General features: G+C 41.9%; 1 protein-coding gene across 2 annotated transcripts in view; it reads left to right on the top strand.

Moving 5' to 3' along the window:
* COL9A3 (collagen type IX alpha 3 chain) overlaps positions 1-12717 on the top strand; it is a 58397-nt gene that overhangs the window by 28839 nt on the left and 16841 nt on the right. For both annotated transcript variants that reach the window (XM_063296955.1, XM_063296954.1), the window contains exons 13-22: positions 870-923; positions 3322-3375; positions 3702-3755; positions 4647-4700; positions 5180-5233; positions 8686-8739; positions 10261-10314; positions 11089-11133; positions 11659-11712; positions 11872-11925. In XM_063296955.1, the coding sequence (XP_063153025.1) occupies positions 870-923; positions 3322-3375; positions 3702-3755; positions 4647-4700; positions 5180-5233; positions 8686-8739; positions 10261-10314; positions 11089-11133; positions 11659-11712; positions 11872-11925 (531 nt within the window). The remainder of the gene's footprint in view (positions 1-869; positions 924-3321; positions 3376-3701; positions 3756-4646; positions 4701-5179; positions 5234-8685; positions 8740-10260; positions 10315-11088; positions 11134-11658; positions 11713-11871; positions 11926-12717) is intronic.

The raw sequence follows: 12717 nt of genomic DNA, 5'->3' as shown, positions 1-12717 counted from the left end.
TGTCACCATAGTCAAAACGACATAGTGCCCTTGCAATACGAGCTCCACTCTTTTGGCACATTTGCAAGGCATATCAGGACTCACACTTAAAAGGGGTGGATCCTGCAATGGCACAGTGCTGCTTTCATCAAAATGACCCTGTTAGAAAGTGAAAGTCTTGCTGTTCATTTCCCAAGCTAGGAAAAAACTGAAACCTCTCATTGGCTGAATCAGAAATAAGTTTGTTAGTATACAAAGCAACTCAGAATAACCCTTTAGATGGCGGCCAGGCAATACAAAGAGATCATTTAGCATTTATCCATCTAATGACACATGAATACATTCTTTTCATTTGCCAATCTGCTTTAATCTAATTATCATCCTAATATTTTATGTAGTAACTTCAGGGTGGGTTGAGTTTGAAATAAAATACAGCTACTTATCAATAGAATAGAATGCACTGTTCATTGTCCTTCGTCTATTTGTCTGCAGCTAACCTGTTCAATGGGAAGCACATTGCTTTTCTCAAACGCTTACCTTGTCTCTCACAGGAGAGAAAGGCTTGTTCTGAAGAATTTCCAATGCCTCTTGTTTCTAACAGCTAGGAATTCTTACAGCCCAACCAGCATTGCAGCATTGTATCACAGGCTCTGCTCTTTTGGTACGTCGGGGAGATGCTATGATGCCCATGCAGAAAGCTTGTGTCACAACAGTGCCACACATCTTTCAACATTCACCCCATCCGACCTCAAAACATTCCTACCACAACCTCAGATGGCCTCTTAAGAAGAAATTGGGAATCAGCATTTGGCAGCAACTCTGCATGTCTTTAAAAAGAGGGACTTCTGACCAACTCTTGTCTTCTCTCTTTTATTATTTTTTTTCCTCAGGGTTCACGAGGACCACCAGGCCCGGTGGGGCCCCCAGGAACTGTTGGCTTGCAGGTAGAACAAGCTGAACTTTTTTTTAAAACTCAGCTCTTTTTGCCTAGTCCTTTTTACAAAGTTGCTCCAGAAACAGAAGATCAAGTTGGATTCTCTTTCATGGTAGCCCTCTGCCAGCAGAAGGATTTTTTTAAAAAGAATTCATGACCCTTTGGGTATTTGAACTGGATGGGCTGCTTTTTAAAGATTTAATACTGACGGCTGCTTTGTATCCAGGTGGCTTTAATAACATTTTAAGTGCTTTTAATTAAATGTTATGTTTTAACCTTCTGTAAACGCCCCAAGCAGAAGAGACTTCAAGCCCTTTCATTCATTCATTCATCCATTCAATTTATATATTGTGATCCCCACCAGAGATCAACCTTTCCTAGTCTTGGAAAGGCAAAACAGGATTGGGTCTCTTTAGTAATTGGATGGGAGACCACTAGGAAATCTCAGGGCTATAGGCTAGATAAAAAAAGTCCAAAAGCCATCCCAAAAGAAGGCATGGCAAACTCCTTCTGTACTGATGCCAAGGATGTGGGCCTTCGCTCCCAGACTTCCAGAAGAATTTAAAAACCTGGTTCTGCCGCCTTGCCTGGGATGGGAAGGGCAATAGCTCTTCCTGGGGGTGGTAGGCGCCGTAGTGCCCTCCCTATTGAATGAGAGATTTTCGCCACAAGGGTCGTATATTTATTTATTTATAATTATGTGTATATTCTAATTTATGTTTTATGGTTTTAATCTGTTATTGTGTTGTAAACCAGCCAGAGTCCCCCTTGGGAGAGATAGGCAGTGACAGAAATTTGAAATATATATAAATAAATAAATAGTCCATGTAATCACTAGCAGGCACCTTGGTTGATCTGAAAAGTGAAGCAGAGTTGGGCTGTTTTGCATTTGGATGGGAGACCACAGAAAATCTCAGGCGTGTGGAACCTTAAAAATAATGTTCCAGAGAAGGCAGTAGCAAGCTCTTTCTGTGTGTTCACTAAGAAGGCAACATGGATGTGTCTAAGTAGCCACCAGAAATTGAGTCTGACTTAAGGAAGAATTTTTTTTAAAAAATGACAACAACAACCCTGTGAGGTGGGTTGGGCTGGAGAGTGTGACTGCCCCAAAGTCACCAGCCGGCTTTACCATCCTCCCCACAACAGTTTGCAGTCAAGCTCAAGTGAGAACGTCCAGACTCATTGGCTTCCATCCCCAGCCATGGAAACTCAAGGGGTGACTGGGCCAGTTTCTCTCTCTCAGCCCAACCCACACACAGGAAGATTCCTGTCCCAGATGCTTTGAGCTCTGCAGAAAGGGGAGGCTCTAAATGTAACACATACATCATCATAAATGTTACATAAATGTAATTTATACATTTACATAAATTACATAATTACATAAATGTTACATAAATGTAACACATAAGTCATCTCCCATATAGACTACTGCAATGCACTGTACATGGAGCTGCCCTTGAAGAGTATACGGAAGCTTCAGCAGCCGCGCGAGCTGTTTCTGGCGCCCTCAGAAGGGCACATGTTACACTGCTGCTGCGCGAGCTGCATTGGGTACCAGTTTGCTTCCGGGTCCAATTCAAGGTGTTGGTTATCACCTTTAAAGCCCTACATGGCATGGGTCCAGGTTACCTGAGGGACCGTCTCATCCCCACAACATCGACCCGCCCCACCCAATCAGGCAGAGAGGGCATGCCACGGACCCCGTCTGTAAGAGAACCTCATCTGGTGGGGTCCAGGAGGCAGGCCTTCTCTGCAGTAGCCCCTGCCCTCTGGAACATCTTGCCCCCGGAGGTGAGGCAGGCACCTTCACTTCCGACCTTCAGGAGAGCCCTGAAGACTTGGTTCTGCTGTCTCGCGTGGGACAGGAAGGTGTCATGAGTACAGATGCTGAGCAGGAGGCCCCTATCCAGGGGGGGAAACGCATGCGTACTTTAGAGACTTCGAGCTGTCATTCGAAGAGACACAGAACAGACCCGCCTTGAGTTTTGGGGTTTAACTGTCTGGGTTTTCCCACGCTTCTTCAGTTTGGTAGGATTTTCTGTCTACTATAGCAGTTAAATAAAACACTAGGGACTTTCTCCTCGTCTTGGCGTGGTCTTTGCTTAAACCAGGACAGAAGGTGGGCAGCCATTCATGGGGTTGGCTTGCGCCTTAGAGCCCCTCCCACCTGATTAGAATTTTCCAGCCTCTTGGATTTTACACTTATTTATATTGTATTTTATATTTGTAAATTGTTTTATTTTTATAGGATATTAATTGTTTATTATTACAGTTTTAATTTTATTGTAAACTGCCCAGAGTCCCTCTTTTGGGGGAGATGGGCAGTAGCAAAATTTGAATAATAATAATAATAATAATAATAATAATAAATCAGCCCTGCTTTGCCTTGAACTGATTCTCTTTCATAGGGTCCTCGGGGATTAAGTGGACCAGTTGGGCCAATCGGTCTTATTGGTGACAGGGTAAGTTGGACACCATCCTTAATCTCTCTCTATTTCCTTGGCCAGAGTTGCTAGCAGGATTCATTCGGTTAACAGGATGGAAACAGAAAAGTTTGCAAGTTTAGAGCTCAACATGGCCACTAACCCACCCACTGATCTCCCATCGGCATTATGGGGATAAATAATAATAATAATAATAATAATAATAATAATAATAATAATAGCTTCTCATACGGGAACAATGTGAAATATCTCTGAATTCCTTTCTGGCCTTTGTAATTTATTAATTAAGGTTTTTTTTTTTCTGGATGGACAAAGATTTATCATGCTATCTCCTTGATTTTCAGGGAGACATTGGATTCAGAGGACAACCTGGAATACCAGGACCTCCAGGAAAAGCAGTATGTTTTATTTTTAAATTGTATTTTCCCCCCCAAAGAGCCTTTTTTCAAGCAACCAGATTTTACCCAAGCAGATAGTAAGAGAGCGCACGGCTTTCATCAGCAAGCACTAAATTTAGCCCCAGTGTTACCAATTAAAATGATTTCTGGAAGCTACTGGAGATCAGAAAAGGCCAATGAGATAAATGCTCACCTTCCCTCCCTTGCAATAATTTATATGCCGCCTCTTCCTGGGCTAGACAGTTAATCAACAGTCTGACAGTTTACCTATGATCATGCTTCTGCATCTCCTTTGGACTAGCATATAGAATTGTCTCCGCTTCAGTTGCTGGCTAATAGTCACCCTTTAAACCCACAGCATGTTATTACCGGCACTGTCAATTCACTATCATTGTGAATGCAACCTCCATGTTGGAATGTGACTTTGGAGGTGCCTCCAAGAACCTGTTGGTCAGCAACCATGAGATCTTCTATGATAAGTCTCTGTGAACTTGAAAAGTCTCCAAAGGGGGTGTAGTTGGGTTTGGTCAAGGAGATGAAGCTTTGGAAAATCTTCAGAATTCCCAACCTTTCCCACGTTCCCAAAGATGACCAAAATTTAGACTGGGTTTGCAACCTATGTGAATGATTCTATCCCATTGCAAACAATAGAAGGAGAAGGAGAAGGAGAAGGAGAGGAGAAGGGGAGGAGGAGGAGGAAGAGGAGGAACTACTGTGAAGGAAATGGAAAGAGACATTTCCATTTCCTCCATCTTTATTGTTTTGAGTGGGAGGGCACTGACTAAGATGCAATGCTCTAAGAGGGATGAGGATTTTTTACTTCAGTGTAAATCAGAGCTAGTAGTAGAGGGGAAGAGGTGATGTGTAATGGATTCCACTTAATAATTTCAGGGCCCCCGTGGTGATAGAGGCCATCAAGGTTTTCAAGGGCCAAAAGGTGATGCTGTAAGTATAGTGGAATTCCCACTTTCCATGTCTGTGTGTGTGTGTTGTTGTTGTTGTTGTTGTTTAAAGTGGTGTAAGTTATGTACCTATCAAGTTATTCCCCTTTGGGGTAAGCAGTGTTATGCAGAAGGCAAGAAAGAAGTAAGAAGTAGTAAGCCAAGGAAATTAATGGTGTGAGACAAGAAGAAGGAAAGGAGATATAATGAAAACTAATTTATCTTAAGATTCAGCTTTGCTCTACACCAGTGTTTCTCAACCTTGGCAACTTGGCAACTTTAAGATGGGTGGACTTCAACTCCCAGAATTCCCCAGCCAGCATGCTGGCTGGGGAATTCTGGGAGTTGAAGTCCACCCATCTTAAAGTTGCCAAGGTTGAGAAACACCGCTCTACACTATTACTGCCTCCTTAAAGGATTTGATAGGTCTTCCTTGGGCATTATTGAGATCTTCTAGAAAATTCCCTTGCTTTCTCTTTCTAGGGTCAACCAGGTCCAGAAGGAGCTCCAGGGACTGCTGGGCCTCCAGGAGAACCTGTAAGCCATTTTTATTTTTTATTTTTTTATTTATTTGATTTCTATAGCCACCCATCTCAACAAGTGACTCTGGGTGGCTTATGCCATGTTGCTTGCTAACTGTGGGATGCAAAGACATTTTAACAACATGTGGGTTGAATCCACACAACACTTAGAACCTGCATCTAGGTTAAGAGAATACAGATAATGTTGTGCCCCCCAAATGATGGCTTGACGTGATCACCTGCTCATACAACTTGCTAAGTCTATGGCTGCCTTCCCACCTCATGTTGCAATACAAGTACCTTAAACCCATGTAATAATAATGATATATTAAATTTATATGCTGCCCAACTCTCAGCGATTCTGGGCTGTTTACAGTTTGAGTCTAATCTAGTGTGTTGTGTGAAGTTAGCTATTAGCTAAACTTTTCCATGCAGGAAATTAAGTCTCACTATAGCTGTCTTCGGACAACCTCTTTTATTTTTATTTATTTATTATTCCGATTTATATAGCCCACCCACCTCAAATATATGACTCTGGGTGGCTCACAATTAGAAAACAATATAAGATAAGAACACCACAACAATACAACGATTTAAGAACAGTAAAGCCAATACCACAAAATTCATAGCTGAGGTAGGCAACGTTCATCAATAATGATCAATACAGCCATTGTACAGGTTCTCCTCCTTTCTGTAAGCTATTCACACGCACTGGATTCATACGAGAGAGTCAGACATTAAAAAATAATCAAGGATAAGGCTCATCCATGCAGCTACTTGGTTTGGAATTGACCTGGTAAAGTGGGTTGTACGAACACAGTCAAGATAGATCTTTCCTAGGCTGTGTGATTTCAGATCTCCACCACATATTTGCATACGGAGCCAATTAAATGGCTAGCCATAATCATTATTATTACATGCTTGTTTCCACCACCGGGTGTTTACTGGTTTTTAATCTTGTAAGCCGCCCAGAGTCACTATGTGTGAGTTGGGTGGCCGTATAAATTTGTTTAATAAATAAATGAATGTACTATCTCTTCAAGAGCCAGGAAAAGCATGCAGCTCTGGTTTAGGCAACTCTTTGTAACTCCTTTACTAACAGTGGCCCTAGGCCAGCCTTTCTCAACCTTTTGACCCTGGAGGAACCCTTGAACTATTTTTCAGGCCTCGGGGAACCCCTGCACATTCAGGCTCAAAAATAGGCCAGAGGTTACAAAATTATTACACTCGTTTCATGGGTAGCCCTGTATAGATGCACTAACAGTGTTCTTAAACTAAAAATAAAGAATGGAACTTACCTCTTTAATGTGAAGTTGCCTGGATTTGAAATAATTTTTTTAATAAAGCACGATCTCCCCGGAAACCCCTAGGGACCCCTTGCAGAACCCTGGGCTTGCACGGACCCTGGCTGAGACACCCTGCCCTTGGAGGTGTCACTTACTTAATTCTGTGTGAGGACATAAGGGGTTGCATTGGTATGTGATTGTGGGTTTGAGGAGACGCAGGGCTGGCCAGATGTGCTCCACTCTGGGTCATGTGACCAGAAAGGGGGGGGCTTAGAAAGGAGCAGTCAGCAGCATTCTGAGCCCTTGCCTGAGCTCCTATTGAGATGAACAGGGAGGTTTTTTCTGGGGTTTTTTCTCTCAGCAACCCCAGGCTGGACTTTGTGCATTTTCAAACCTGATCTTTCTTTTGCCACCAACTCCCCACATGCCAAATTTGGCCCTTTGTTCTGTTCAGAGAGTTATTCTGCTGAAGGACAGACAGACAGACAGTGTCCTGAGCCCCTTCATACAGTTTCCTTCCTTACCTTCTTTTGGGTTGGAATAATAAAAATCCTGCATGTACTTTTTTTTCTCTAATAACTTTATTAAATTTTAAAACAAAGAGATAAAATCTAACAGAAAGTAATGAAGAAAGAGAAAGAGAACAGAAGTGCAGAAAAAAAAAGAAAAAGAAGAGAACAGAAATAGAAAAAGGAATAAATTCTGATTCCTTTTACAACAGATATAAGTAAAACTTACATTAAACTCTTACTCCAAGGTTACAACATAACATCCATTTTTCTATTTCTATTAATATTAATCATTAATATATTAATGATGATTAATTTATTATTAATAATCAAATCCATATATCATAATTTCATTCTTTTCTGTTTCATGCAAAAAGTCCAAAGGGGGCTTCCAATGCGCCATAAAATTAGTCAATGCCTTCTCTCTAATCAAAGCTGTCAATTTCACCATCTCAGCCAACTCCAACAACTTTACCATCCATTCTTCCCTTGTAGGTAATACCGAGTCTTTCCACCTTTGAGCATATAAAAGTCTCCCTGCAGTCATCATATACAGAAACAAAGTTCCCTATGATTTTTCCAATTGTTTATCCATCAGTCCCAAAAGAAAGGTCTCTGGTTTCAATTGTATATTAATCTAAAAATCAAAAATCTGCATTTAATCATGGCTAACATGGCACGGAGAAAAGTTCAAACCAGACACACCATGTGCAGGGAGGCATATGTATACTTTTTAGATTGGGGCAGGCATTCAAACTGATATTTCTCCCCTCCAGCTCTATGGTTTGGTTTAATAAGAACAGCCTTACCTGATTCTGCTCAGCCCTTGGGTATTTGACTAAAAACTTCTCCAGAGTGTTTTCAATTTAACACAGCCTCATTATCTTGTAACTATCAAGAATGGCTTGTTTTCTGTTATTTCCCTTGTGTTTCTATAGCTACAGTGATTTAAATAAAAAGCATTATGGCAAAATTAGGGGGTTGAAATAATTCTGAATTACATAATACAAGAATACAAGTACTACATGCAGCATAGAAGGCTCTTAGTCATTAATTCATGTAGTTTTCCTTAGGCGATTTCCCCAAATCCGGGGGATGAAGGGCAGTTTGGGTAGCTGAATATAGAAGACGTGTTTCACAAAGGAGCCACTGCCAGTCTAGCCATGAATATTCCTGGTGGCTCCATCCTGGCGTGGTACTGTTGCAAATCATCCACCCAGGTATTACATTCTAAATATTTACACCAGGACTCCTTCCCCAGAGAGGAAATCCATACACTTTCAGCAGACCACTGGTCCCCTGTCTGGTTCAGAAGGATGCCCAAAGTAGAAGATGGGTTTTGTGTTTCAAACACCAACACAAACCATTGTGTTTTGGGTGGATAGAACTGAAGCCTCAATGGGTGTTATGGGGGGGGGTCGTCATCCAATGGTGGTGACTTCTCCCCTCTTCTCCTCCTTTGCGCTGGCTACATGCCAACCCATCTCCTGGTCTTCTGAACAGGCACCTACCCTGACTCAGCTTCACTAATGCCCACCTCCTTGGCTTCAGGTAAAGCAGTGTTTCTCAACCTCAGCAACTTTAAGATCTGTAGACTTCAACTCCCAGAATTCCCCAGCCAATAAAGAACCCACATGTTCCTTCTGCCTCTTCATCCTGTTTCCCTGTTTCAGGGCATTCCTGGAAAAGATGGAAGAGATGGAGCACATGGACTTGACGGTGAGAAGGTTGGTAGTCCTGTTTCGAAGTCCTGAAGGGCTTCCATTCCTAGTTCAAACCAATGACCCCTCTGGTTAGTGTATGTGCCTTCAGTCATGTCCCCCCATCCTTTGGCTAAAGCTCACAAGAAAAAATAAAACGAGGTATAGGTTGATGTGGCATTACTTTCCAAGTTGGGATTAAAATGCAAACATTAATTCTTGAACCAAGATTTGATTATAAGTCTGTGCAACATGAATACAAACAGTGAGGGAAAGTAATTGAAAATGGGGGCATTTTAAAATACATAAGACTGCAATCTTACATGCTCACTTACCCATAGATATGTGAGACTATTTATGTACAGGTAGTCCTCGCTTAACAACCATTCACTTAGTGAAAGTTTGGACTTAAGACAGTGCTGGAAAAAATGACTTGTGACAGTCCTCACACTTACAACCATTGTCACATCCCCGCGGTCATGTGATCACGATTTGGGTGGTTGGCAACCGGTTCACATTTATGACAGTTGCAGTGTCCCGTGGTCACATGATCGCCATTTTTTACCTTCCCGGCTGGCTTCTGGCAAGCAAAATCAGTGGGGAACCACATGATTTGCTTAACCATCATGTGGTTTGCTTAACGCCCACAGTGATTCACTTAACAGCTTCCACAAAAAAGTCATTAAATTGAGTCGCATTTGCTTAATGACCGCTTCACTTAGCAACCAACATTCTGGTCCCAATTGTGGTTGTTAAACAAGGACTACCTGTATTTGCAATATACATTGAATTCTGTTGTTTGTGAACATGGTTATAAAATGTTTTCATAATGGAACAGAAGAGTGTGTGCTGTTGACAGAACTTTTACCAAAAGGACTTTAAAACTCATGGGTGCCAGCAATACTTTCCTCTGACATCATTGAGGAAAAAAGAAGTGTTCTGCATTTTTCTCATTTTTCAGTGTTTCATTTCATTACATTTTTCATTTGTAAACTCCCATTTGGTTTGCGTTGATATCTATACAAGACCCAAGCAATCTTCTACAGCTTGTAAATGTTGTGTTCTTGAATCGAACGATAAGGGATTTGGAAACAAGGCTTCCCTACATGTGCAATTACATTGTTTTTGTGTTAAAGACAGCAGAAATGCATCAGATAATTGGCTTTTTCTAACCATATAGGCATGAACATTTAAGCATTCTCCTTTCTCCGAAGATCAAACCTACCAGGTTTCAAAGCAGCTCCCTATTTTAGAAGCAGTTTCAAATATCACACAAATAGCCATAATCAAGAGTTAGTCACCCTGGGCACCATCATGCATTCTTGTATAGCAGCCTGGGTATAAGAAAGAAAGAAAGAAAAAGAAAGAAAGAAAGGCCAGAATCTGTTAGTAATCATTGTCTATTCCTTTCTAAACTGATATATTAGCAATTATTACTATTATTATTAAAAATAGGGGAATGGATTGTCATATTATTAAAGCAAACTCTTAATAGTGTCTGTAATAGTCCTCAGCAAGTTGCACATCGTAATTTCTTGACCTTCACAGGGCGCTGCAGGTCGTTCTGGTGCTGCTGGAGAGAAAGGCCCAAATGGACTCCCTGTAAGTTTTCTTCCACAAAAGTTGGATCAGAGGGACCTCATGGTCCTTTTCAGATTCTCCTGATACAGCACAGATCTCCTACAGGTTGAAGAAACTATTCTTCAGAGATATTGGTATCCTGTACTGATTTTCAGTGGCCTAAAAAGTTGGCAGTGATGACTTTTCCGTTCCCATCCCATCCTATTTTTGATTAAGCTTCCAGTCGCAGGAAGGGGGGACCCTGCCTTATGACATACTAATCATTTTTAGAGGGCATGTCGAGTAAGACTGAAAACTTTTCTTATTTCCTTGATTTCTACTCCATCTTTCTGCTTTGTGAAGTACTGTGCAGGATTCCCAGAAAAACGTCCAACCCTTGATGGGCTGTTTGCAATAGTCATGCAGAGAGGAGGAAGGAAATGGGAACTGGAGTTGATAGAACAAAGCTTGCCCAACCTGGTGCCCACCAAATATATTAGATTTCCGTCATCCCCACATGAGGAATTATAGGACTTGAGGGGTGGGGAAGGCTGACATTAAAAGGAGATGGAAGAGGAGAAGAGATCCATTCTTCCTGCTGATCATTCTTGATTAGGTTGTTGAGCAATACTTGATGCTCCATAAAACTGGAGGTTATTCTATCATTGATCTGTGTGCATGCCTACATGCTTACTTTTATGGTTCAGTGAGAACACAAACCATTCTTTTAAGAATAGTTGGTCTCTGGAAGGAGACATCATAAATGTATTTACTGATTCAGTTTTTCAATGTTGGTGACACTTTTTCCCCTATCAGGGACTACCTGGAAGCGCAGGCCCTAAAGGTGAAAAGGGGCAACCTGTAAGTAAATCCTGCTACAATCTGATTCTTCAGGGTATGCGCTGAATTAAGCCATGGGTGGACCAGGGGGCTACCCAGAAGCCACACTTACCTTCTGTAGATGGTGAAGGCTGCAGAGGTGTGAGGAACGGTGCAAAGTGAGTGGACTATGTTGTACATGGGGGTGAGCTGCATAATATCGGAGCAGTTCCTGGGTTTGGGAAATTCCATTTGTTCCTAGGGTTTTTTAAAAAAATTAGTTTTCCACTAATACTTAACCCTACCATTTTCTTCTGATTCCCACTTCAAAATAATGTGAACCCATGGCACTGATTTTCAACAGATGAGGTTGAAAGGAGCTTGGGGGGGCCACAAAAGTGGTTTAGGGGATCAACAGATGGCCCTGGAGGTTCAGGTTGTCCATTCTTCAATTCAAGCAATACATGGATGTTACCAAAAGGCATCCCCTGGGCTTTCCTAGGTAGGTGAAAAAAGTAGCTTGTTTTGAGGTGTGTGGCTGACTTTTCCTTCCTCCTTTTCCTAAAGGGAACTCCTGGAGAAATGGGAGAATCTGGCCCTCCAGGAGAACCAGGTTTACCTGTAAGTATCTCCCCGGTACATGCATTTGTTCAGTGTTTCTTTCCGTATCTCTGAGGGTGCATTCAGGCCTGTTGTCATATCACCTAACCTACGTTTTGGTTATCCTGGGTTAGCCTCGTAGAAAACACATAACCAGCAGTTTTGTGCTTGTCTTTCTAGGGAGAACAAGGTATTCCTGGTGAGAGAGGTGAACCTGGCCCAAGAGGATCTTCTGTAAGTAACTAGTCATTCCATTTATAAGACCTGAACCCGCCATTATGGCACTCAACAAACTTAGACTGAACCAGAATTCTTACCTGGAAGCTCCATCGGTGGGTCTGGTGAGCATTAGAAAGTTAGGTTTCTGCTCCAAGATGTTTAGAGTCTATACTCGTAGACTAAGGAAGATGACCTTGACAGAGATGTGCAAGCTGTGTTGCCACAAAGACAAGGGGTAAAACACTGTTTAAGTCCAGAATGTCCAGATAACATTTGGAAGCGACTCAGACATCTCCCTAATCCACTGTAGAATAAGGAGGAGGGGGAGGTACAACACAGTCAGACTTGCAAGGTTCTGTTTTTCTAGCCAATCTCAATAAAATAGTTTCAGCCTTCCTGTGGGATTGATTTCTTGGTCTGGTCTACCTCATGGAGCTGACAGTAGTCCAGAGTTGGACAACCCTCTTTCTGCCCAAGGACTACATTTCATCAGGGCCACTGGCATGGTGGGGCTAAAGCCAATATTGGGTTGGATCCCAGAAGCAAAGTGGGTGGAGATGCCTGTTTTTTTTTTCTTTTTAACACCTGCTACTCTCTCTCTCTCTCTTCCTCCCTCTCTCTCTTCCTCCCTCCCTCCCGCCCTCCCTCCTATCCCTGTCCAAAGTAGAGTACAGGTGAAAAAAACTAATATTTTTGCAGGAGGGCTTGAAATTTATTTATTTATTCCTAACATTTATGTAGCCACCCATCTCACAGAACATGACTCTGGGCAGTGTACAATAAAAGGAAACCATAAAACGAACATTA

Source organism: Candoia aspera, chromosome 3 (assembly GCF_035149785.1).
Source record: "Candoia aspera isolate rCanAsp1 chromosome 3, rCanAsp1.hap2, whole genome shotgun sequence".
NCBI classification, from domain to species: Eukaryota; Metazoa; Chordata; class Lepidosauria; order Squamata; family Boidae; genus Candoia; species Candoia aspera.
Note: the sequence above shows the minus strand (reverse complement) of the source record. Positions and strands in the feature narration are given on the sequence as shown.